The sequence below is a fragment of the Myxine glutinosa genome, chromosome 8, assembly GCF_964187855.1.
Source record: "Myxine glutinosa chromosome 8, kmMyxGlut1.1, whole genome shotgun sequence".
Lineage (NCBI taxonomy): Eukaryota > Metazoa > Chordata > Myxini > Myxiniformes > Myxinidae > Myxine > Myxine glutinosa.
In genome coordinates this window covers 7,951,342-7,975,372 of record NC_136268.1, presented here as the reverse complement: position 1 = coordinate 7,975,372, position 24,031 = coordinate 7,951,342, and the positions used below count along the sequence as shown (strand labels likewise).

Below are 24,031 nucleotides of genomic sequence, written 5' to 3'. Positions count from 1 at the left end.
ATCTGTTCAGTCATTTCGGAGAAAATGGGTTTTCGTGTTTTTCACGAAAAACAATATGGCGGCCGAACCATGTGATATATGACGTCAATTTTTTTTGCATTCTGAATTTTTTTTCACATAGGTTATGCACAGACAATATAATATTCGTGACATCAAGTGTTCTATTTGTCGAATTCTAAGCTCATAACGTTAGCACTTTTAATATCCTAAATACACATATTTTTGTCCCAATGTGGAGTTCTTTAGAATGAGCTATGATTCCGTTTTTTCCATTGAGCCGTTTGAGATATAAAGGGGCAAAGTTTTTCAGTTTTTCCAAGATGGCGTTCACACCACGTGATCTATGACGTTATACTTCGCAGTATAAAATTCTACAGGTCTAGCCAATCATTTGGTGAAAATTTCATGCCAATCGGACAAACAGTTGCAGAGAACATGAATTTTAAAGTTTCCGGATGGACCTTGAAACGGAGGGGCGGAAGAATAAGAATAAACTATAGCAGAAACAATAGGTTTTCCTCGACATTCTATGTAGAGGAAACCTAATTATGAAACACCTTGAAATCAATGCTCCATGTCATTGCTTGATAATACATGATGGCCATCGAATGACATCAAATGTAAGGAGAGACACACTCACACTCACCCCAAACGGCCATGAATATGGCGAAGAATACTGTTGCTCCGTTGTCAAAGAGGTGAGTGATCTGGAAGAAAACAAGGAGATAAATCATTAAATATGGCTCTCATTGAATATAAACCTATTTTTGCCACCATTGAGCTGTTATTGAGTACATGTTAGCAAGTTAAAGCTGACGAACCGTGTCACAAATATGATCCCGTGTCGTAGCCCTGGCCCCGTGTCGCAGCCCTGGCCCCGTGTCGCAGCCCTGGCCCCGTGTCGCAGCCCTGGCCCCGTGTCGCAGCCATGGCCCCGTGTCGCAGCCATGGCCCCGTGTCGCAGCCATGGCCCCGTGTCGCAGCCATGGCCCCGTGTCGCAGCCATGGCCCCGTGTCGCAGCCATGGCCCCGTGTCGCAGCCATGGCCCCGTGTCGCAGCCATGGCCCCGTGTCGCAGCCCTGGCCCCGTCTCGCAGCCCTGGCCCCGTCTCGCAGCCCTGGCCCCGTCTCGCAGCCCTGGCCCCGTGTCGCAGCCCTGGCCCCGTGTCGCAGCCCTGACCCCGTGTCGCAGCCCTGACCCCGTGTCGCAGCCCTGACCCCGTGTCGCAGCCCTGGCCCCGTGTCGCAGCCCTGGCCCCGTGTCGCAGCCCTGGCCCCGTGTCGCAGCCCTGGCCCCGTGTCGCAGCCCTGGCCCCGTGTCGCAGCCCTGGCCCCGTGTCGCAGCCCTGGCCCCGTGTCGCAGCCCTGGCCCCGTGTCGCAGCCCTGGCCCCGTGTCGCAGCCCTGGCCCCGTGTCGCAGCCCTGGCCCCGTGTCGCAGCCCTGGCCCCGTGTCGCAGCCCTGGCCCCGTGTCGCAGCCCTGGCCCCGTGTCGCAGCCCTGGCCCCGTGTCGCAGCCCTGGCCCCGTGTCGCAGCCCTGGCCCCGTGTCGCAGCCCTGGCCCCGTGTCGCAGCCCTGGCCCCGTGTCGCAGCCCTGGCCCCGTGTCGCAGCCCTGGCCCCGTGTCGCAGCCCTGGCCCCGTGTCGCAGCCCTGGCCCCGTGTCGCAGCCCTGGCCCCGTGTCGCAGCCCTGGCCCCGTGTCGCAGCCCTGGCCCCGTGTCGCAGCCCTGGCCCCGTGTCGCAGCCCTGGCCCCGTGTCGCAGCCCTGGCCCCGTGTCGCAGCCCTGGCCCCGTGTCGCAGCCCTGGCCCCGTGTCGCAGCCCTGGCCCCGTGTCGCAGCCCTGGCCCCGTGTCGCAGCCATGGCCACGTGTCGCAGCCATGGCCCCGTGTCGCAGCCATGGCCCCGTGTCGCAGCCCTGGCCCCGTGTCGCAGCCCTGGCCCCGTGTCGCAGCCCTGGCCCCGTGTCGCAGCCCTGGCCCCGTGTCGCAGCCCTGGCCCCGTGTCGCAGCCCTGGCCCCGTGTCGCAGCCCTGGCCCCGTGGCGCAGCCCTGGCCCCGTGTCGCAGCCATGGCCCCGTGTCGCAGCCATGGCCCCGTGTCGCAGCCCTGGCCCCGTGTCGCAGCCCTGGCCCCGTGTCGCAGCCCTGGCCCCGTGTCGCAGCCCTGGCCCCGTGTCGCAGCCCTGACCCCGTGTCGCAGCCCTGACCCCGTGTCGCAGCCCTGGCCCCGTGTCGCAGCCCTGGCCACGTGTCGCAGCCCTGGCCACGTGTCGCAGCCCTGACCGTGTCGCAGCCCTGACCACGTGTCGCAGCCCTGACCACGTGTCGCAGCCCTGACCACGTGTCGCAGCCCTGACCACGTGTCGCAGCCCTGACCACGTGTCGCAGCCCTGACCACGTGTCGCAGCCCTGACCACGTGTCGCAGCCCTGACCACGTGTCGCAGCCCTGACCACGTGTCGCAGCCTTGACCACGTGTCGCAGCCCTGACCACGTGTCGCAGCCCTGACCACGTGTCGCAGCCCTGACCACGTGTCGCAGCCCTGACCACGTGTCGCAGCCCTGACCACGTGTCGCAGCCCTGACCACGTGTCGCAGCCCTGACCACGTGTCACAGCCCTGACCACGTGTCGCAGCCCTGACCACGTGTCGCAGCCCTGACCACGTGTCGCAGCCATGACCACGTGTCGCAGCCATGACCACGTGTCGCAGCCCTGACCACGTGTCGCAGCCCTGACCACGTGTCACAACCGTGATCCCGTGTCGCAGCCCTGACCACGTGTCACAACCGTGATCCCGTGTCGCAGCCCTGACCACGTGTCACAACCGTGATCCCGTGTCGCAGCCCTGACCACGTGTCACAACCGTGATCCAGTGTGGCAACCGTGATCCAGTGTGGCAACCGTGATCTCATGTTTCAGCTGTGAACCATGTCACAACTGGGATCCCATGTCACAACGTGATCTCAAGCCAAAGCCATTGTCAAATGTCACAACTGTGATCAAATATCAGAAGTACAACTTTAAGTAAAAATTCGAGTTTGGTTCCATCGGGAAATGCATCCGATCATGTATGAACTTGGCATTCTGTGCAGTACAGTGCCAGTAGGAGGCAGTGCATCATGCAACATGACATCTTTGAGATGGTGATTACGCAGGAAGATACAGACAGCAGACATTGAGCAACTTTATAGATGATGGCTCGTGCACATAGGTAAATTGTGCTGTTAGAGCAACATGGAAAAGATTGCAGAAATTTGCTGATGGCAAGGTCAATCGAGTAAAATGGGGCAAGATTCTCCTGCCGGAAATTGTGGTGCAGCGCTAAATCACCCCACCCCACTAACCTTAAAGTTCAACAAACTCCTCAGTCATTATGTTCAGTACTGCACACTGAAAATTACAATTCATATTTGTCCACTATGCCGAAAGCCAGAGAGCACTCTGATGCAGGCATTCAGGATACTGTACATACAGTGCCATCATAAAGTATTCACACCCCTTTTTCACATTTTGTTGCATTACAACCTGAATTTAAAATGGACCAAATTTTAACTTTATGTCACCGATCTACTCAAAATACATCATAATGACAAAGTGAAAACATGTTTTTACAAATTTAATGAAAACAAAGTACAAAAATATCTAATTTAAATCGGTATCCAGCCCCCTGAGTCAATACTTCGTAGAAGCGCCTTTAGCAGCGATTACAGCTTCTAGTCTTCTTGGGTATGTCTGTATCAGCTTTGCACATCTGGATCTGGGTAGTTTCTCCCATTTTCCCTTGCAGATTTGCACAAGCTCTGTCAAGTTGGATGAGGAGAGTCGGTGAACAGCAATCTACAAGTCTTTCCACAGATTCCAAATGGGATTCAAGTCTGGGCTTTGGCTGGGCCATCAAGGACTTTCATGTTCTTATTCTGAAACCATTCCAGTGTTGCTTTAGCTGTATTGTCCTTTTGGAGCATGAATCTTCGCTGCAGTCTGAAGTCTTTTACACTCTGAAGTAGGTTTTCCATGAGGATTTGCCTGTATTTGGCTCCATTAATGGTTCCCTCTATTTTTCAAGTCTCCCAGTTCCTGCTGCTGAAAAGCATCCCCAGAGCATGATGCCGCCACCATCATGCTTCATGGTAGGGGATGGTGTTAGATGGATGATGAGGTGTGCTTGGTTTCCACCAGACCTAGTGCTTTGTGTTCAGGTCAAAGAGTTAAATTTCCCTCTAAGCAGACCACAGAATATTTTGCCTCCTGCTCTCAGAGTCTTTCACGTGCCTTTTTGCAAACTCCAGGTGTGCTGTCATGTGCCTTTTTCTCAGAAGTGGCGTCCGTCTGGCCACTCTTCCATAAAGCCTAGATGTGTGAAGTGCTGCAGAGACGGTTGGGCCTTCTGTTCGGTTCTCCCATCTCAGCCAAGGAACTTTGTAGTTCTGTCAGAGTGGTCATTTGGATCTTGGTCACCTCCCTGACCAAGGTCCTTATTCCTGGCTACTCAGTTTGGTTGGATGGTCAGCTCTAGAAAAGAACTTGCAACACTTTAGAAATTGCTTTATACCCTTCCCCAGATCTATCCCTCCTCACAATTCTATCTCGGAGTTCTATGGACAGTTCCTCGGACTTCATGGTAGAGTTTCTGCTCTGACATGCACCGTCAACTGTGGGACCTTATATAGAAAGGTGTGTTTCTTTCTAAATAATGTCCAATCAATTGAATTGGCCACATGTGGACTCCAATCAAGTTGTAGAGACATCTTAAGGATGATCAAAGGAAATTGGATGTACCTGAGCTCAATTTGGAGTGTCACAGCAAAGGGGTTGAATACTTATTCACTGAAGACATTTCACCTTTTCATTTTTAATTATCTTGTAAAAAAAATTCTAAACAAACTTATTCCACTTTGACATTATGGGGTATTATGTGTAGATCAGTGACAAAATAAAAACTCAATTTATTCCATTTTTAATTCAGGCTGTAACACAACAGAATGTGAAAAAATGTCAAGGGGTGTGAATACTTTCTGAAGGCCCTGTGTATAACCAACAGAGAGGGGTATATTAATTTGTTAATTCGATCGCAGACCAACTCGGAGGGGGTTACAAAGGGTGGAACACTGTCACACTTTACTCCATCTTAAAAATAAAACACAGCTTCTTTTAGATGACTGAAAATAATTATTAGTAACATCTTGATTATTTAAAATACCAGTATTGTTTGTACAAATATACCAGTAGATAAAGAATTATTGTAGAGTACATGATCTAATGACAAAATAATTTCGTGTATACTCTTGCTGCAGTGACCGGGGATGTTAAAGATACGTTTTAAATTCTGCAATGTTTCAGTAACACTTTAAAATTCCCAATGTTCTATTACCTTTGAATAGATGCAGCTGTCAGACAACCTCCAGTAATTGCATTTCCCATTACACATGGGACACATGATAAGCTTGGAATGGCAGATCTCTTGGCTGTGACACGAGACAAAACGTTGGGGATTGTGACGTTGACGGTCAAGGAACGAAGAGAGATGAACACATAAAATGATAGGAAAATGGCAGTAAAGAACCATGTGAGATCACCTAACGGTGCTTGTATTCATGGTGAAACAGCCATAGAGGAAAACGACAAAGCCAATGGCGGAGGCAGGAATCAGCATGCCAGTGTACCAGCCAATCCACGCGAAGTAGAGTGCAATTTTTTCACCGAAATACCTCCTGTAAGTGCACAAGCAACAAGATTTACCAAACGTTGTTCAACCAGAGGGACCATCTGTATATTATTTATTTATATACAGGGTGAGTCAGAAGTAGCGCCCGATTTCTGTTTATATATATATATATATATATTTCTGTCAGTTGATTGTTTGTTTGCCATTTGTATTACAGTGTACAAGAAGGTATAAATAAATGAATGACATGTTTATCTAACCATTTATTCGGGGAAAAATTATTACAGAAGTGTACCAAGCTGTTTTACTTGCAATTTTCAAAGTGCCTTCCCTCGTGATCGATGCACAATTGCAGCCGAGCAGGCACAGAGTGGCACACACGCTTGCAGAGTTCGATATCAATTTCCTCAAACTTTGCAGTGATTTGAGCCTTCAATTCCTGAATGGTACGAGGCTTTTCACCATAAACAAGGTCTTTCATGAGCCCCCAAAGAAAGGAATCTGGAGGTGTAAGGTCTGGGGATCGTGCCGGCTACTCGATTGGACCGCGGCGGCCGATCCACTTTCCGGGATCCACTTACACTTCCGTAATAATTTTCCCCCGAATAAATGGTTAGATAAACATGTCATTCATTTATTTCTACCTTCTTGTACACTGTAATACAAATGGCAAACAAACAATCAACTGACAGAAATATATATACATATACAGAAATCGGGCGCTACTTCTGACTCACCCTGTATATGGGAAGTTATCAAAAAACATATTCAAACATAACTGCAACACACATGTACAATCCATAAATACAAAGAAGAACCACCTTTGGAGGCCATTTTTCCCCGCAGAGCAGGGGTTGGCCTTTTTCGGGCACCTTGGTCCCCTTTTTGAAGCAATGTTTTATGGCCGGATGCCCTTCCTGCCGCCAACCCTGTTAGTCGCCTCTTGCGACACACAGGGAATTACCAGTGAACTGGTACTCAATTTGCCAACCTCAGAAGGATGACAGGCTGAGTCAACCCCGCTGGCGTTAATTCAGCGATCGACCGGGATTCGAACCCAGGATCCTAGGATCCCAAGCCAGCACCCGAACCGCTAAGCCAAATCCATAAATACCAAGGAGAAAAAAAGAAAAATGGATTCAGTTTGTGAGCTTCCTGTATGGCATCACAAAGGACTGGAAACATCTCCCAATGTTAAAGGCTTCTCTGTCTGAATGCAAAAGAGGGACTGAGGATTTCTTTTTTTATGTTTGCAGTCGGTGTAGAGCTCCAATGAGATAGTGTTGAAAGGTTCTAAAGACGGTGAGCACAGCTGAGTCCTTCAGGAACGCAACAGTGTAAAAGCCCTGAGGCAGGCACCTCATTTGCCAATGGGACCAGAGCGGACTGGTAGCACGGAGGATCATCCCCTCTATCACACCTCGGGCCACCTTAACGTTCCTCTAACTGGTAGATTAGTTGTGGGTCTTTGATTGCTTAGCCCCATCCAAGTGCCTCAAGGTCTGGGTCTAAACAAATAATTAAAGGGTCCTTTGATGTCGGTTCACATATTACATCCAATGTTTATAGCACAATTCCTCTCAGGGGATGGAACAGAGAAGACAAAGACAGAGACATGAGAATTCAACAACGAAACAACAGGACAAGACTACTTTTGTGTACATAAAACAATATCAAATGCAAGCTTGGCAAACCGTGTATACGCCATGATCTTGCACCGCCTAGCTCATCATGGTGCATAGGCCACAGGACAAGAATAAAAGCAAGGACATGACCAAAAGTGCTTGACGTTGACTGTGGTGTATAAGAAGAACTACCAATAAACAAACCTGATGAGGTTGAGGGGTTGATACTTGTACCACATACCCCATCGAGCCCAGCGCTCGTACAGCAAATGACGGTGGTTGTCCGCCCCATTTTGTGTAATCGGCCGAGTTCCTTTGTAGCTTCCCTGCAATCATCACAATGATTATGATGATTATAAGTCAGGTTATGACAATCACCATTGCTGAGGTCATTTTCATCTTCAGGCTGCAGTAAACTTTGTTTCTGTGACATCACATTTTCCAATAAAGCTGAGCTCAAGTGTTGTGAGGGAGGGCCGTCGTGGAATGTTCACAATGTTCCGACATGCCAGAAGCACACAGCAAACCGAATGACAGGCGATACATGTTTGAAGATCACATGCGACATTTTTATGGCGTAGCCTACAGGGCAAAGCCGTCTAGAACAGCGTTTGTCCGTCTGTATGTATGTCTGTCTGTCTGTCCCCTCAAACGTATACCAATCAGAGCGACTCAACACTCCGCCATTTTAATTCCAATTTCGTTCAGACCGAACATATCGTCGAACATGTCATATTTCACAATGTACATGCTCTACCTTGACGTTTTTCATTCAGTGTGAAACACAAACAAAACCATTGTTAAAATGATCATCAAATATTGAAAGCATAGACGTTACGGATCTTCCATTGACACAGTACATATAGGCCCGGCAGGAAGGGTCATGCTATTTACCCAACACTTGTGGGGTATAATCTAGCCTACAGTAGATCTTCCCTCAGTTCTGTAAGTAAAACTTACCTCACGGATGTCGGGATTCTTCCAAATTTCTTTGTTTAATATCATAAACAGCATTAGCGACTGTTTGAAAAGCTAATCATGTGTGTTTGTGGTTTATAATATTTTACAAGCCCGGCTACGCCGCTGTTAGATTCCGGCCTTGCTACCCTGTGCTCGCGAAGCAAAAAGCGGGGTGAAGCATTCGGTTGCGTACGTGTGCCGTATGTGTGCCGTGTCTGCATTTTAAAAATTCATTTTCTCGGCAACCATTGGTCCGATTGACACGAAATTTTACCATAGGAGCGCCTCCGCCTGCAGAATTTTTTTATTCATAATTATGATGCCATAGGTCACGTGGTACGGACGCCATCTTGGAAAAACGTTACACCTCTATCTCTCAAACCACTCAATGGAAAAAATGGAAACATGGCTCATTGTCAAGTACTCCGCTTGGGGAATCAGATATGTTAATGATGTCATCGGTACTTTAATTATGACGTCATACGCTTGATTCGATCAGTATGAATATTTTTCTCTGCCGTTCTTGGTCCGATTGACACAAAATTTTCACCATAGGAGGGCCTCCTCCTGTAGAATATTTTAATGATTATTATGACGTCATAGGTCATGTGGTGCACGCACCATCTTGGAAAAACTTCGCACTATATCTCTGAAACCACTCCATGGAAAAAATTGAGACCTGGCTCATTGTCAACTACTCTCCATGGGGAATAAGATTATGTTAATGATGTCATCGGTGCCTTCATTATGACGTAATAATTCAACAAATACAACACTTATCCATCTGATCATTATTAATTTTTCCAGCAATTCTTGGTCCGATTGACACGAAATTTTCACCATAGGAGGGCCTCCTCCTGTAGAATATTTTAATGATTATTATGACGTCATAGGTCATGTGGTGCAGGCACCATCTTGGAAAAACTTCGCACTATATCTCTGAAACCACTCCATGGAAAAAATTGAGACCTGGCTCATTGTCAACTACTCCCCATGGGGAATAAGATTATGTTAATGATGATGTCATCGGTGCCTTCATTATGACATAATAATTCAACAAATACAAAACTTATCCATCTGATCATTATTAATTTTTTTCAGCAACTGTTGGTCTGGACACGAAATTTTCACCATAGGAGCACCTCCTCCTTTAGAATATTTTAATGATAAATCATGATGTCATAGGTCATGTGTTACAGGTGCCATCTTGGAAAAACCGAAAAACATTGCACCTCTATATCTCCAAAACCGCTCTATGGAAAAAATTGAAACGTAGCTCATTGTAAATAACTCAATATGAGGAATAGGTGTTGTTAATGATGACGTCATTGGTGCCATAATTATCACATCATAATTCGACAGGGACAACGCTAAGTCTGATCAGTTTGAAATTTATTGAGCATGATTATTGAGCATGATCTATGCAACAATTATATTAGAGAATATAAATTATATGACGTCATCGCTCACGTGGTCTGGCAGCCATATTGGATCAAAAAAAAAGAAACGTTCAAAAGCAGAAGAGTTGGCTCACACCAAATTGACTGCGCAGGGTAAGTATTCTATGAATACCATCTAGTTTGTTGTATGAGTTCCACATCAGATGGTTTTCGTCTTTTGGTGACGTACAGAAAGATGCCAAAGTTATGAGTTCCAGGTATGTTGAGTATGAAAGATTATTGGTAAACTTCCTCACTACCTGCAAGCAAACAACCCATACTCATTGCACATTTACATATTGTTACGGAATCCAACGTCGGCCTTCCCCACTTACCAAGGGGGGATTAACCCCCTTGCTTATGACTGACCGACGTGGTCCCAGGGGTATGACGTCACGCCCGGTCAGCGCTGGGTCGGGTATTAGGCCCAACTGTCCTATGACCTAAATACCAGCACCTACCGGTACGCAAGGAAATACTCCCCCGCCCACGGTCGCAGCGTAATGGACTAGTTGTGCCGAGCGAAGCGAACTGCACTGTGAGCCGGTTACCAAGAATGACCCGATTGATCTTCGTCGGCCGAATCGCGCCACGGGCCCTCAATGGGGAAACCTCTAAAGTGACCGAATGCGAAGGGAAAGAGGACAAAGTAGGAAGAACAGGATTTATTACTATTAATTACTATTTACACAACGAAAGAAACCAAGGAGAAGGAAGAATAACGAAAGTAATTTACAGGAGAAGAAGACACAGTGCAACACTAGCTTACCTATTACACTCTTAATTAATACCCCAGGACAACGTGAAAGACAGACGAACGATCACACTTACACGGGGAATGCAGGCAGGAATGAATGGCTGGAGGTGGATGGCTTGGAGAGGAAAAGGAAGGTCCGGCGGGGACTGGGCACGGTCGGGCCGGAAGGCACCGCCATCAAAAAGCCGAGCTGCGGTCGTGCGAACTCCCACGGTTTCAAACTGCGCAGGCGAAGTTCCTTTTGCGCACCGCTGCGTCGCGCGCTCCTCGAATTGCCTCGGTCTTCTCTCTCTCGGCCGCCGTAGGGACATTGCGTGCTTTCCCAGGACTCATCTGCCGTATCTCATCTGAGGTGGGGGCGTCTCCCGCGGGTTATATAAGCCCCACCCTTGAACCTTCGCGAACCTCCCAGATCGTTCTCTCTCCGCCCTCTCAAGCCAAACCCCTTCGTGCTGGATTGGTTGAGCGGGGCCGACTCACTCCTCCTTCCTATGACGAGGTGCGGAGACACGCCTTTCTTCTCCGAACCGACCGCGTGCTCAATGGAGTCCATTTGCGGCGAAAACCATCCAAACCTGGCACTTTGAAGATGGGACCTAATCTTATTTAATTCGGTGCAATGGAGAGTCGACTATTGGGAAACACAGCCTTAAACTACATAGAATAAGGGAATAACTATTTAAAAGGATATATGGTGCCCTGCGTGTATGTTTATGGAATTAACTAAGAGGACGACCTTTGACCTTTCTTTACATTATGGAGGGTGACATTTACACACAACCAACCATAATTCTCAAATTCGTTACAATATTTACACATTATTGGGTTTTATTAGAGCCATGACATGGTATTATATTATTATTATTGAGATTATAATTATTATTGCACTAGCTGAAGCACCCGGCGTTGCCCGGAGAAATTCAATGAAATAATCCAATAATTAAAATTTGTGTTGTTGACAACAAATCATGCCAACCTCAATATACAATATTCACAAAACTTATTACTCAATCGCTGCTGGGGGAACCACAGGCAGTGTATAACCAACATACTCAATCAAGGCCTGAACACGGAGGCATTATGATGGACCTGTGTAAAGCAATCTTTTTATTAACAGTCGCACGTGTAAACACCATAATGATAAATTGGTGTTGTTCAAAACAAATCACTACAACCTCAACATACGGTCTTCACATTGGTTAGGTCGCTTTGGTTCCTGCAGGGTCCATATACATAAACAAAAAAAACAAACAAACTTTCTTCTTCATATATTAGATAGCAGAGCACACACCCTCTGGGTGGGTCGAGTTTGCACGTTACTTTCTGAAAAAAGTATCATCTGTGTTTTGCAAAAAGACTATTAGAGCTTTGTGTGATGTGCGCTTAAATGGTTCGAGATAGTCTAAAGGGTACGTTCCAATAGTAGTTAGTGTCTAAGGGGTCGAAAGGGTCTCATCTCTCAAGCATGTAAAAAGGGTCTAAAAAGGTCCAAGTGGTCTAAAGTTCTAAATGGTCGGGTCCAATCTGTCTCATCTGTCTGAAGGGTGTGAGGAGTCTAAATCGTGTTAAGGTTTAAGGGGTCTAAAAGGTCAAAAGGGTGAAGGGACCTAAAGGTGTCGAAAGGGTCTTCAAGGGTGTTAAGTGTCTTACGAGTCTTCAGTCTTAGAGGTCTAAAGGGTTTTTTGTTTTTTTAGGTCGAAAGGGTCTATGTGGTCTAAAGAGTCTTTGGGGTCTTAAGTGGTCTTAGGGGTATTCAGGGTCTGATAGGTCTTAAAAGATCTTAAGGCTCTTCAAAGTCTGATGGGTCTTTAGGGTTTGGGGATCCTCAGACTTTTAGAGGTCTTCGAAGATCAAAGGGGTCTCAACAGTCTAAAGGGTCGAAAGGTTTAAAAGGTACATTGCAATAGTACGTTATCAATAGACGTAATGTAGTCAGTGTGCATGTGACAATCAAACAATACGTAATTAATAAACATATAGTGACACGGCTTCACAGACGTATTAAGTCTTCAGCATATTTGGAGTATTAGGGGTCATGAAAGGCTGACGTGGTGGATGAAAATACCTTCAGGACAATCCCCGGGTCTGAATTGGTCTGTGTGTCAAGTTTGGTGGTTGTCCGCCCAGCGGTCTTTGCATAAACCATGAATATATAGACAGACAGATGACAAATTTTATTTATTAGATTGCAAAAACTGATAAGGTGCCAGGCTGTCAGTTATTCAACCATTATTAGCCCCCGTTGGACTTGGTCCGGCCGTGCGTGCATCTCTCCGCAGCCATATCTCGGACATGCGTTTATCGATCTTGTTCAAACTTGGCAAACAGATAATGAATGGTGGCTTACATATGCACATCATTTGTTTTCGAGACCAGGTGCAACATGGCCGACTGGCGGCCATTTAAATGCTTAAACGTGTCCCCAACTATTTCTCATTCATGGTGCGATTTTATTCAAACTTGGCACAAGCTCAGTACATGATGGCATACACGTGCAGCTCATTTATTTTGCGATCTGATCAAAGATGGCCGACTGGCGGCCATTTTAGTTGTAAAAAAAAAAAACCGGTATATATACATATATATATTTTTGTATACTGAATCGAGGCTCGTGAAAGAGCTAACATTTACTTCACAAACAAATCAACCAGACAAAACAAAATATATAAAAAGAGGGAGCGGAAAACAAGATGGGGAGAGAAGGGGAAGCACACAAACACAACATTTGAGAGCAGGGAGATGTGTGGAAGGGAGAGGGCTTGGGGGGAGGAGGCGTGGGAAGGGCGGGGGGGGGGGGGAGGGGGAGGGGAGGGAGAAGTATAAAACACAAGGACACCAAGGACTTCCAGGACAGAAGTTGGTATTTCAAAAAAGTGGAATTGGGGTGAAATTAGCGGGGGGAGAAAAGATCAAGGTTTTGGATGGGGGAAGATAAGAGATGGTGGTGAACAGCTGTTTTAAAGACCTGGAGGGTGGAGTGGGATTGAAGAGAGTGAGGGAGTTTGTTCCAGAGGCGGGAGAAAAGAGGAATGAAGGAGTGAAGGTGAGCAGAGAGTCTTGATTTTGGCAGTTTGACCATAAGAGGGTTGCAGGCAGATCTTGTGCGACCTGTAGGAATATTTGTGGGACAGAGCCCAGAGAGAGCTGGGGGTGGGGGGGGGGGGGGGCAAGGCCAGAGAGGAGTCGGTAGAAGACGGAAAGACCACCAACCTGCCTGCGGTGAGTGAGTGAGAGGCCCTTGGAGTTAGCGTCATCGTGGGAGATTCCAATGATTCTGAATGCTTTGGTTTCAACAGCGTGAAGATGAGCTAGGTGTGAGGCAGGAGCACCAGCCCAGAGGGGAGAGCAGTATTCCATTGAGCTGCGGATGAAAGCCTTGTATGTGGTGAGGAGCTCAGGTGTGCCAAGGAAGGACTTCGCACGACGGAGGATGCCCAGTTGGCGACTGGCTTTGGAGGCCAGCTTGGAAATGTGGTTTTCCCAGTAAAGATCATAGCTGATAGTGAGACCCAAAAGCTTGAGTGACAGAACTTCTTGGAGAGGATTATTCAGAAAGTGGATGGGAGGGTTGTCCAGTCGGTCTTTTCGGAGAGACATCATCTCCGAAAACATCTATTGAGAGACATCTATTGAACACGTCCTCGACCATTTCTCGGACATGCAGTTACCGATCTTATTCAAACTTGGCACACAGATGAATGAATGATGGCTTACATATGTGCGTCATTTTTCTTTCGAGATCAGATCCAAGTTGGCCAACTGGCAGCCATTTTGTTACTTAAACGTGTCCCCAACCATTTATCGGACATGCATGGTCCAATTTTGTTCAAACTTGCCAAAATGACAATACATGAGATTATACATATGCAAAAGATTTTGTTCCGTACTCTGACTGAAGCAGGTCATTGTTTAACCCAATCGTATGCAATCTTCCACGTCACATGACCACTCAAGTCAGTTGCGCATACTCATAGATCTTGTAAATATGGGCCAGCCCTTTAACTCCGGACAGCAAAATTACTAAAACCACGGGGGCTATGACATTTTATGTCGTTTTCTACTCGTTTCTCCTGAGTCAGCATAAATGCACCTTTCTGTCCAAATATATTTAAACTAGTGTCAAGTGTGCTATTATTTTATTTAAAAAAAAATAAAAAAATTATATGATATCAATACCTATTTTATATTCAATACCTATTTTATATGATGTCAATAAATTTGATAGAAGAACAATCGATAATATAAAAGGAGCTCAGTCTCGGTGTGCCTGCATCAGCCCATCAACAATTGGCCTATGGGGTATTTATGCGCCGTACCTATGCTGGCCATCAATTATGATCGCCATCTTTATATCAATCAGATGCGAGGCAATCTGCAAACCGTATGATATAGTTGAGTAAGTTGAGGATAGATGGGCCAGTTACAATTTACAGTTTAAAACAAAACCTCTTCCTCCATCTTCATCTTCACTTATAATAATGGTGAGTCTCGTTCAATCCCATTTTCACATATCAATTAGATTCCGAAAACGTTTGCTATATTCAATACCTTTCCTTTCAACATTTTATTTTATTCAGATGACAGTAATATATGGCACTATCAAACAGTATTTCTGATAATACACCGCTTTTTGAAGCATTTCAATGCAGGTCGCTCTACTTGCAACACAGGTGAGAAAAGGATACGAACAAAAAAATCCTCCCAAAAAACAACTGATATTTCAATAATTTATTCACACGATTTTTAAAGCATGAAAGTTAATTTTTATTCATTTTCTCTGAAAAACCTGTTGGTCAAAACACTATACTATCTATTTATTATGTACGCAAAAGTGGCAGAATTTACCTCTTCCTCTCTATACTGTATTCTCCAAACATGAGAAGTGGCTTTGCATTCTCTTTGCTAATCCCCCACCCTCCTCCCCTCATCTTTCTGTCTTTATTTTCTTCCATCTCTATCTCTATCTCTCTCTCTCTCACCCCACTTTGTCTCTCCCCTCCCCCACCCTCCCTCTCTCCCACTCCCTTCTGCCCTACCCTTCCATTTGCCCCTCTCCTCTCCTCCCCTCTCCTTTGCCCGCTCCACTCTTCCCTCTCCCCTTTCCTCCCCCTTCTCCACTCTCCTCCCCTCACTTACCCTCCCCTCCCACTCCATTCAGCCTCCCCTCTATTTCCCCCTCTCTTAATATTCCCATCTGTGAAGCGACTGCGTTGCCCGGCAACGCCGGGTACCTTTGCTAATCTATATTATAATAGGCGAAGGTGATTCTGTCCGTCTGTCTGGGGGTGTGGCTTAGTCCGTTTGCAGAGTAGCTCCACCCATAGCTCCACCCATTCTTGGAGAGGCTTCATGAAAACAAATATACACCATTTTATTACCTCGAATGGCTTTGAGGCCTGTTTAGTTAGGCCCGTGCTGTCTTTCTCTCTCACACAGGTTTATTTCAATTCTAATTCGATATATAATTTCATTTTTAACAGTCGCTAACATAGTGTTAGACTCGGTTGAAAAAAAACGGGAAGAGAATCCCAAGAAAGTTTCCGTTTGTAGAACGAAATGATTTCCCAAAGGCCTGTAAACTAAAGCCCATTCATTGAGTCACCCTCACGATTTTATGTCGAATTCACCATCTGATTTAATTTTTATCGATGGTTTTAGACTCGGTGTCAGAAATAATTGAGAACATTCACGCACACACGGGAAATTGCCGAGATATATTTATAAAAATCGCGCCACGATGATACACGAAAATACACCGCCTAAAATAACATTCGGGGAAAATGTCGACATATATTAAAAATTCGCTTTTTCTTTTCCGTTACGATATATTACTTTTACCTTTTATGAGAGTCGGCACAAAAACGACATGTTTTTCTTCGTTCTTTCTTATTTCATTCAACATTATTATCCGGAAGTAAAATATGCTTCAGGAAATTACCGAGAGATATTTCTTCGTTTTTTTTTTATTAGTTATGTGCGCATACACTTTAAATAGGTTTATTTTAAATCTTTAATTTTCACAATGTAATTTACTTGCCATTTGTCATTTGATAATTACGAGACACTTCCTCTTGAGGATCGTGACAATTCATGCGTTGCGTGGAAACTTCCATTTCCAAAATGAATGCGACGGTCGATGAAGAACGCAGACTTGAACAGGATGTAGCAAGAAAACGAATGAGACGGGCGAACGAGTCCGTCGACGAACGTCAATGCAGACTTAAACAGGATGTCGCAAGAACCGCACGAGACGGGAGAACCGCACAGGATGCTGCTGCAACAACGATGAGGAGGGTTGGAGAGGAGCGAGGGGTTGGAGAGCGAGGTGCTAGGGGTTGGAGAACGAGGAGCGAGGGGTTGGAGAGTGAGGAGCGAGGGGTTGGAGAGCGAGGAGCTAGGGGTTGGAGAGTGAGGAGCAAGGAGTTGGAGAGTGAGGGCCGATTGGAGCGGAGAGTGAGGGCCGATTGGAGCGGAGAGGAGTGTGAGGAGGTATTGGAGAGGAGTGTGAGGAGGTATTGGAGAGGAGTGTGAGGGGTTGGAGAGGAGTGTGAGGGGTTGGAGAGGAGTGTGAGGAGGTATTGGAGAGGAGTGTGAGGAGGTATTGGAGAGGAGTGTGAGGAGGAGTGGCATTGGAGAGGGGTGAGGGTGGAGAGGAGTGAAGGGTCACATATTATGTGAAATAAATAAATTGTGTTCATTAGACCATTTTAACCATTTTGTAAAATTTAATGTGCAGCATCTAAATCAAGATGTCCAAATGTCACACACGTCCATACCCGTGGGATTCCCACGGGTGACCCCACTAGTCTTACTATAATTCACGAAATGTCCGTCCATCTGTCCGTTCCCAGGTACCGCAAAACGGCTGAACCAATTGCAACGAAATTTTGGGTGGGTAATCCTGGGACCCCCTGGAGTAAAATAGGCTATTGTTGCGGATATGAGGACTGTATTTTTTTTGATTGTGTGCTTTATTATTATTATTATTGTTAGTCTGCGCCTCCTGCCTCCGGAGCTGTGTAAAGGTCAAAAGGGCGTCCCATAATTAGTCCACAAGCATACACATCAGCCAATCATAGAATACCCCTGTTCGATAGTTATATCTTATTCTGTGTTTTAGGGTAAGGCTGTGTCTCCCATTAATAGAAGTACTCCATTGCACCAAGTGAAAGAGATAGATTCCCTTCATTCCCATTCCCAAAACCTCCATTCCCCCTTTTCGTCAATTGCCAACTGCATTTTGGGCGGTTTTCCCTTCATCCGCCATTGACCACGAGGCAGGGTTGGGGAAGAAAGGCGGGTCCTTACCTCGTCATAGAGGGAAGGAGTGAACCAGCCCTTGCCGACCAACCCAGAACGAGGGGTTGGCTTTAGAGGGCGGAGAGAGAACGTTTTAGGGAGGTTCGCAAAGGGTCAAGGGTGGGGCTTATATAACCCGAGGCAGAGGCCCCCGGAGAGAGTCGAGGAGGGAGGAGATCAGAAGACAGAAAGGCCTTGAGTTGGACTAAGCAAGAGAGGAAGTTGTTGGACTGGGTGGGACTAAGAAAGAGAGAGAAAGAGTCCTGAAGCTTGTGAGGGAAGGAGAGAGAACCCGTCACACCAACCCCCCACCAGCCGCGTTGGCTCCACCAAGCGTTCACCTCCACCAAGCTCCACGTTGGCTCCACCAAGCATTCACCTCCAACAAAGCTCCACCAAGCTCCGCGTTGGCTCCACCAAGCGTTCACCTCCAGCCATCCACCTCCTGCGATTCCTGTCATCATTCCCCGTGTGAGTCTGTCTTTTGTTTGTTCTGTCCTGGGTTAATTAAGACTGTAGGTAAGCTAGTATTTTCACTGTGTCACCTGCGTCTTATGTGCTGTAAATAAACGTGACTGCTTTCTTTTTGCTTATGTGTGTTAATAGTAAATAAATTTAGTAGTATTTCCAAACCTTTCTTTGCCTTCGTCTTCCTCTTTGCATTCGTCGTTTTAGTCTTTTCCCTCATTGAGCAGCCGCGGTGCGATCCGGCCAACGTTTGGGTGGAATCGGGTTCTAAAATCGGGGAATAACTGTTCGGTCGCGGTAATACCAACCGCTCGGTAAAATAACATCTTTAATCGCGTCCGCAACAATTGGTGTCGGGGAGTGGGATACGAGGCCCGAAGCGCGCTTAACGCGCTCAAAATTACAAAGTGCTGGAAATTTGTGTTGTTGTAAAGAAAAACCCGAATTTTGAAATCGCGCCATGGCTGGTCAAGGCGATCGGATGCCGGTGGGTGAGCTAGAGGAGGGGTTAGGAGTAACCCAGGATCAAATGGAGGGGAGCAATGAGGAGGCGGTTGAGGGAGTATCAGACGCACAAAATGGCGTCCTCATGCACGTGGTTGTAGCGGCACCAAATTTTGCCGCGCCCGTGACCGTAGCAGCATCAAATTGCACTGCGCACGTGGTCGCGGCAGCCGAGCCAGAGATGCCAGAGTACATGCGAGTCTTTATGATTCAAATGATGGCAAAAATGGATGCTCAGGGTGAGCGAATGGGCCAAATGGGGAATCGGATGGATGCTCAGAGTGAGCAAATGGGGGCAATGAGGGACGAAGCAAGGGCTGATAGTAAGCGATTGGGGGGCGAAATGGGGGGCAATAGGGGGCAAAATGGGGGAAATGGGGGGCGAAATGGGAGAAATGGGGGAACGGCTAGAAGCTAAATTTGAGGGGCTAGACAATAATTTTAAGGGATTAGACAAGAAATTTGAGGGGTTAGACAATGGGATAGAAGGGGTGAAACATGGGTTAACGGGGGTGGAAAATAGAATGGCTGCCCAGGAGAATCAGTTAGAGGAGGTGAAAATCGGGTTAGAAAGTAAATTGGATGCTCAGAGGGATGAATTGGGACAGATGAGGGTGGCATCTACAAAAGAGATGGAGGAGATGAAAGAGGGGACACGACGAGGTGTAAGTGAGGAGGTTTCGGGGCTACGCGAGGAGGTAAAGCGAGGTGAGAAGCGTATGGAGAAAGAGGTGAGAAATGGGACGGCAAAGTTACAAGGGGGAATAGAAGATCTGACGGAGGAGGTGGAACAGCTGACGGAGGGACAGACGGAGTTAGTGGAGCAGGTTCAAAGGAACACTGCAGTACTAGGAGGGTTAAAGGCGACACAAAAAGAAATTAAAAATGACTTGATAGCGACACAGAGGCAATGTCAGATGGTACGTGAGGGACTGACAATGAGGTTGGACAAGGTGACAGAGGTAATGGAGACAAAGGACCGGCAGGTGAGGATGCACATAGAGACGGTCACGGTAGCCTTAGAGGACGAACTTGAGGAGACACACCGGGAAATAAAAGAGGTGAAGCAAAAATTAGAGGAAGTGGAAGAAGAGGTGAGTGAAATTAAGAAGGGACGGATAGAAACTAAGAGGGAGATAAAGGAGGAAGTAATGGAATATGTACAAGGTCAGTGCTCGACTCATGATGTGCTGCTCACTAACCAAATAAAGAGTTTGCAGGTGGCAGAGGAGGTGCGACGAAGAGGTGTCAAGGTGAGTGGCGATATATTCGGAAATGTATATGATGTGAGGGGAGCTTCAGTCGGCTTGGGGGTTGATTTAGACCCGGGTGTTCGTGAGGGACCAATGGTGAGGTGTATGACTGGTCCGGAGTGTGTGGAAAGAGGAGGTGTGCGAGAATGTCCGACTCTGGGGTGTGTGAGGAAAAAGTGCGCGCCATGGAGTGAGTGTGCTGTCAAGAGTGAGTCGGTCGTAGCGCGTGTGCGAGCGGGCACATGGAAGCGCGGTGTGGCGAGTGTTACGGAGGAAGTAACGAGAGAGTATGCGCAAGAGGATGCGCGAGAAAGGTGTGTAACGGACGTGTGCATGGGGAAAGAGTGCGCTGTCAAAAGTAAGGAAGAATGCACGCCTGTGGTGAGTGTTACAGAGGATGTAACGGGAGAGTGTGCGCGAGAAAGGTGTGTAACGGGCAGGGGCATGAGAAAAGAGTGCGCTGTCGAGAGTAAGGGTGAGTGCGTTGTCAAGAGTGGAGGTGAGAGTAGTGAGAGTGACACGGAGCGTGAGTTGGTTGTGACAGGTGAGCGAGGATGTACACCTGGAATGGAAGGATGCACACCTGGAATGGTAGAGCGTGTGTGGGAATGCACACTTGAGTTGGTCGTGAGGCACGTGGTTGGGTGTGCGAGTGAGAGCACACCTGTGATTGTCACAGAGGAGGTGACCGAGGAAGGGGCGCGAAGAGGTGTGTTGGTGAGGTGTGCGAGCGACGAATGTGTGCCAAGGTGTTCGGTGGTCAGGTGTGTGACCAAGTCTGTGAGCGGAATGAGTGTACCTGGGTGTGTTAGAGAAGGTACGACCAAGAGCAGGGAGACGGCTGGATGTATGAGCAAGAAAGGGGTAGCGTATGCGTGTAAGCATGCAGGTGAGGCATCGACGGTAACCGGGTTAGCGGTTAGAGCGACTTTTAGCCGAGTCGGGCCCTCGGTGCACGCCGGGCAGCTTCGCGTGCCGCGAGAACCAGTGGGGATCCGAGCCAAGGCGGGTTCGGAAGGACCGCCGTACGCGATCCACGCTGGGCCTCGCTTGGAACGGCCGCGTCCGGGCTCCACTAGGCGGAGCGGGCAGCCCGATAGGAAGGGTCGTCATGGCGACCCCTTTTTATTGAGACGTTCCGGCAGGTCGAGATCGGGCAATTGGATGGCTCCGCGCCGAGGTGGTGCGTGGGATCTCGGCACGGGTAAACCTCCTTCCCTGCACCGAGTGTCGGACGCATCCAGCCGCCGGCACCAAAGAACCCGCATTCATTGCTCGGCTGTACGAAGCCGAGCTTTAGAAGTGAATTGGCGCACCGAGAGGATCTAATAAGTAGACGGGTGATGAGGTTAGTGTTTTGGACCCAAAATTAGAAAAAGGCAAAATTTGATGATTGGTACGGTGATTAGCAGTAAATGGCAAATTTTTGATTTGTTGGATTTGGAGAGCGAAATTGATAGTAGGACCTCCCCGATGTGGTGGGATGGTAAATCCACCATCCCTCACAGAGGGGGGCAAAGGAGCACTAGAGTATGGGGTTGATGGCAGTGAAAACTAGCCCGGGTGGGTTAGGATATTGTGTGTAGGGCCCTAGAAGATGACATTAGGTAACGTTAAGATTAGTTAGTAACAATGACACCTGTAGTGGGGACGCAGGTAGGTTAGAGTGGATTATAATGACGTGGTATGTGCTTAGTTTAAAGGGAAGACGGGGAGCACTAAGTTAGCAGGGCAACAGGTAGTTCAGATGATGCCGTGTGAGTGTTGAAGGTGTATTCAAGTGTAGTGAGCAGTGTGTGAGGATTGAATAGGTGTGATTGAACAGGTGTGATTGCACAGGTGTGCAACTGAACAGGTGTGTGGAGCAGTGTAGGAGGGAGTAGTGGTGATTGCGTGTGGTATTGACCAAATGGTCCAGGGAGAAGGAGGGTGCAGGTGGCACCAGGTATGATTGCACAGGTGTGCAACAACAGGTATGACAGCAGGTGTGTGGAATACATGGTAGTGTGGAATATCTGGGGTATTGGAATGGATGGTCGTGGAGTGAGTATGGTGGAAACAATGGAGTGGAGTGGATGGTGCGAAGGTGTGAATGGGGGAAGGATGGACCCCCATCACGGATACCCGGGGCGGGTAGTGTAAGTGTTAGGTAGAGGGGATAGGTAAATGGTGGTTGGATATTGGCATCTGTGGTGCGAGTGGAAGAATGATGTTTGGATGGGTGCATTAGTGTTGTGGAAATGGCTGGGCGTGTAGCCTGTTAGTGTGTGTAGTTAGTTTGGGCACTCCACCACTGTGAGGATGTCGGCCAGGTGAGGCTGCAGGTGGGCTCTGGGAGCCGGTAGTTGTGGATGGGGCCCGAGGATCCGGAGGACGGACCCGGGTAGCCCAGTGCCAGAGGGCACCAAGGGGTGATAGAGCCAGGAGGGGCCTTCCCCAGTTAGATAGGTTAGGTTAAGGAGCAGGTAAGCTCGGGAGGCAACTGCAGTGGTGGAGGTGTGCAGGTGGGTAGACCTGCTGGGAGAGCTACACGTCACAGCCCAGAAATTGTGCAAGGGCACCGGGAGATGAATCGGGGGAGTGAGACCCCAAATTGAGAAGCACCACAGTTTGGTCAATGGGAATTTGGTTTTTAGAACCCATAGTGTAAGTTGGCCAATGGATTGGCAGGGAGAGACCCCGGGTAGTGTAAAGTGTGTTAATGTCATTTAGAGGATAGTTAGGATTAGGATGTCTCCTCGCACCATCTGCATCCACTCACCTGAGGTGACAGGTACTCCACACCATGCCATGTTTTGATTATTTTTTACTGTGCAAATGTTTGGAATGTGAGGACGCATCATGACGTGGGTGTGACATTGTGCTTGATGTTCCATCTCTTCCTCCTTATGAGGATTGATGATGAATTGGGTGATGGCAAATTTTGGTTAGAGGGATTGTGGTGACGAATTTGGTATAGAGGAAATATGGGGAGACGTGACAGTAGCGACGGATTGGTAATGTGTAGATTTTGTACATATGGGGTAAGGGCAAGGGTAGTGTAGGTGACAGGGGGGTGACGTACGGTAGGGACGAGCTTTCTCACTTCGCTCTCCGTACGCATTTCGCCTTGCATTGCCTTATTGATGTGTACCCTTGTGACCTTACCCCTCGCTCATTTGTCTCTTTTGTCTCCCACATGACCTGTGTGCCATTGGGCGCCGAGGGGAGCGTGCGTGAGTCGGCCATTGTGCGCCCGGCACTCTCAGAACCAGCTGTCTGCATCGATGCACCACATTATGGACCACATGTCTGTGGCCGAGCACCACTTATGGACCCCATGGGTTGGGGCATGGCCCCTCTGCTGGAACCGGCCATGAGGGCCCGAAATCTTGCTGGCGGACCTTGGCCACAGGGCACCGATGCGCCACAGGTGAACCACACGTAGTCGGCCCTGTGGGCCATAAATAAAGAAAATAAAATGGACACGTTGGGCACACTTTATTGCAAATAGGCCGCCAGTAAGAAAACGAGAGAGAATGACAACAACTGGAAGACATAATAATAGCCAGCAGAGGGAGCCGAAGAGCAAGAGATCACCTGCAGGGTTAGGGGTTGTTGTTTTTATTTTACACTGATGAACTGTGGTGACTGCACCGATTGGTGCTTGTATTGGTGCGTTTTTGGGTGCTTTCATGGTGCATTGATGCAGAGCAGACTGTCTCCCCCCAGAAAGAACAATTACAGGTCCTGGGTTGAGTTTTGTAAATAAAATAGCGTCACTGTAAATAATGCTCCCCACCATCAATGTATAGTTTGAAGACCATTCCGCAATTCGGTTAACTGTGGGCGTAAGTCTGTTAGGCAGGGTGCAATGGAGCAGCGGGACACATTTATTTATGTTTTAAAAACTGTCGCACTCAGGGTCAGGTTAAAAGTAGAGGGAACTACACCTACGTGTCACACTAAATAAAAGTTGTAGGCCCGGGACGTGCCTAAGAGGAGGAGGGTGCAGTGTTGCGGATATGAGGACTGTATTTTTTTTTGATTGTGTGCTTTATTATTATTATTATTATTGTTAG

The 24,031-nt window shown here is 47.7% G+C and overlaps 2 protein-coding genes across 3 annotated transcripts in view; one reads left to right on the top strand and one right to left on the bottom strand.

Moving 5' to 3' along the window:
* Positions 1–24,031, bottom strand: part of LOC137432237 (anoctamin-4) — a 323,734-nt gene that overhangs the window by 104,150 nt on the left and 195,553 nt on the right. For both annotated transcript variants that reach the window (XM_078782883.1, XM_068123986.2), the window contains exons 9-12: positions 7,495–7,616; positions 5,577–5,711; positions 5,372–5,465; positions 647–707 (exon numbers count right to left, since the gene is read on the bottom strand). In XM_078782883.1, coding sequence (XP_078639009.1) covers positions 647–707; positions 5,372–5,465; positions 5,577–5,711; positions 7,495–7,616 — 412 coding nt within the window. The remainder of the gene's footprint in view (positions 1–646; positions 708–5,371; positions 5,466–5,576; positions 5,712–7,494; positions 7,617–24,031) is intronic.
* Positions 1–24,031, top strand: part of LOC137432238 (uncharacterized) — a 53,700-nt gene that overhangs the window by 22,665 nt on the left and 7,004 nt on the right. The gene's annotated exons all lie outside the window — the stretch shown is intronic.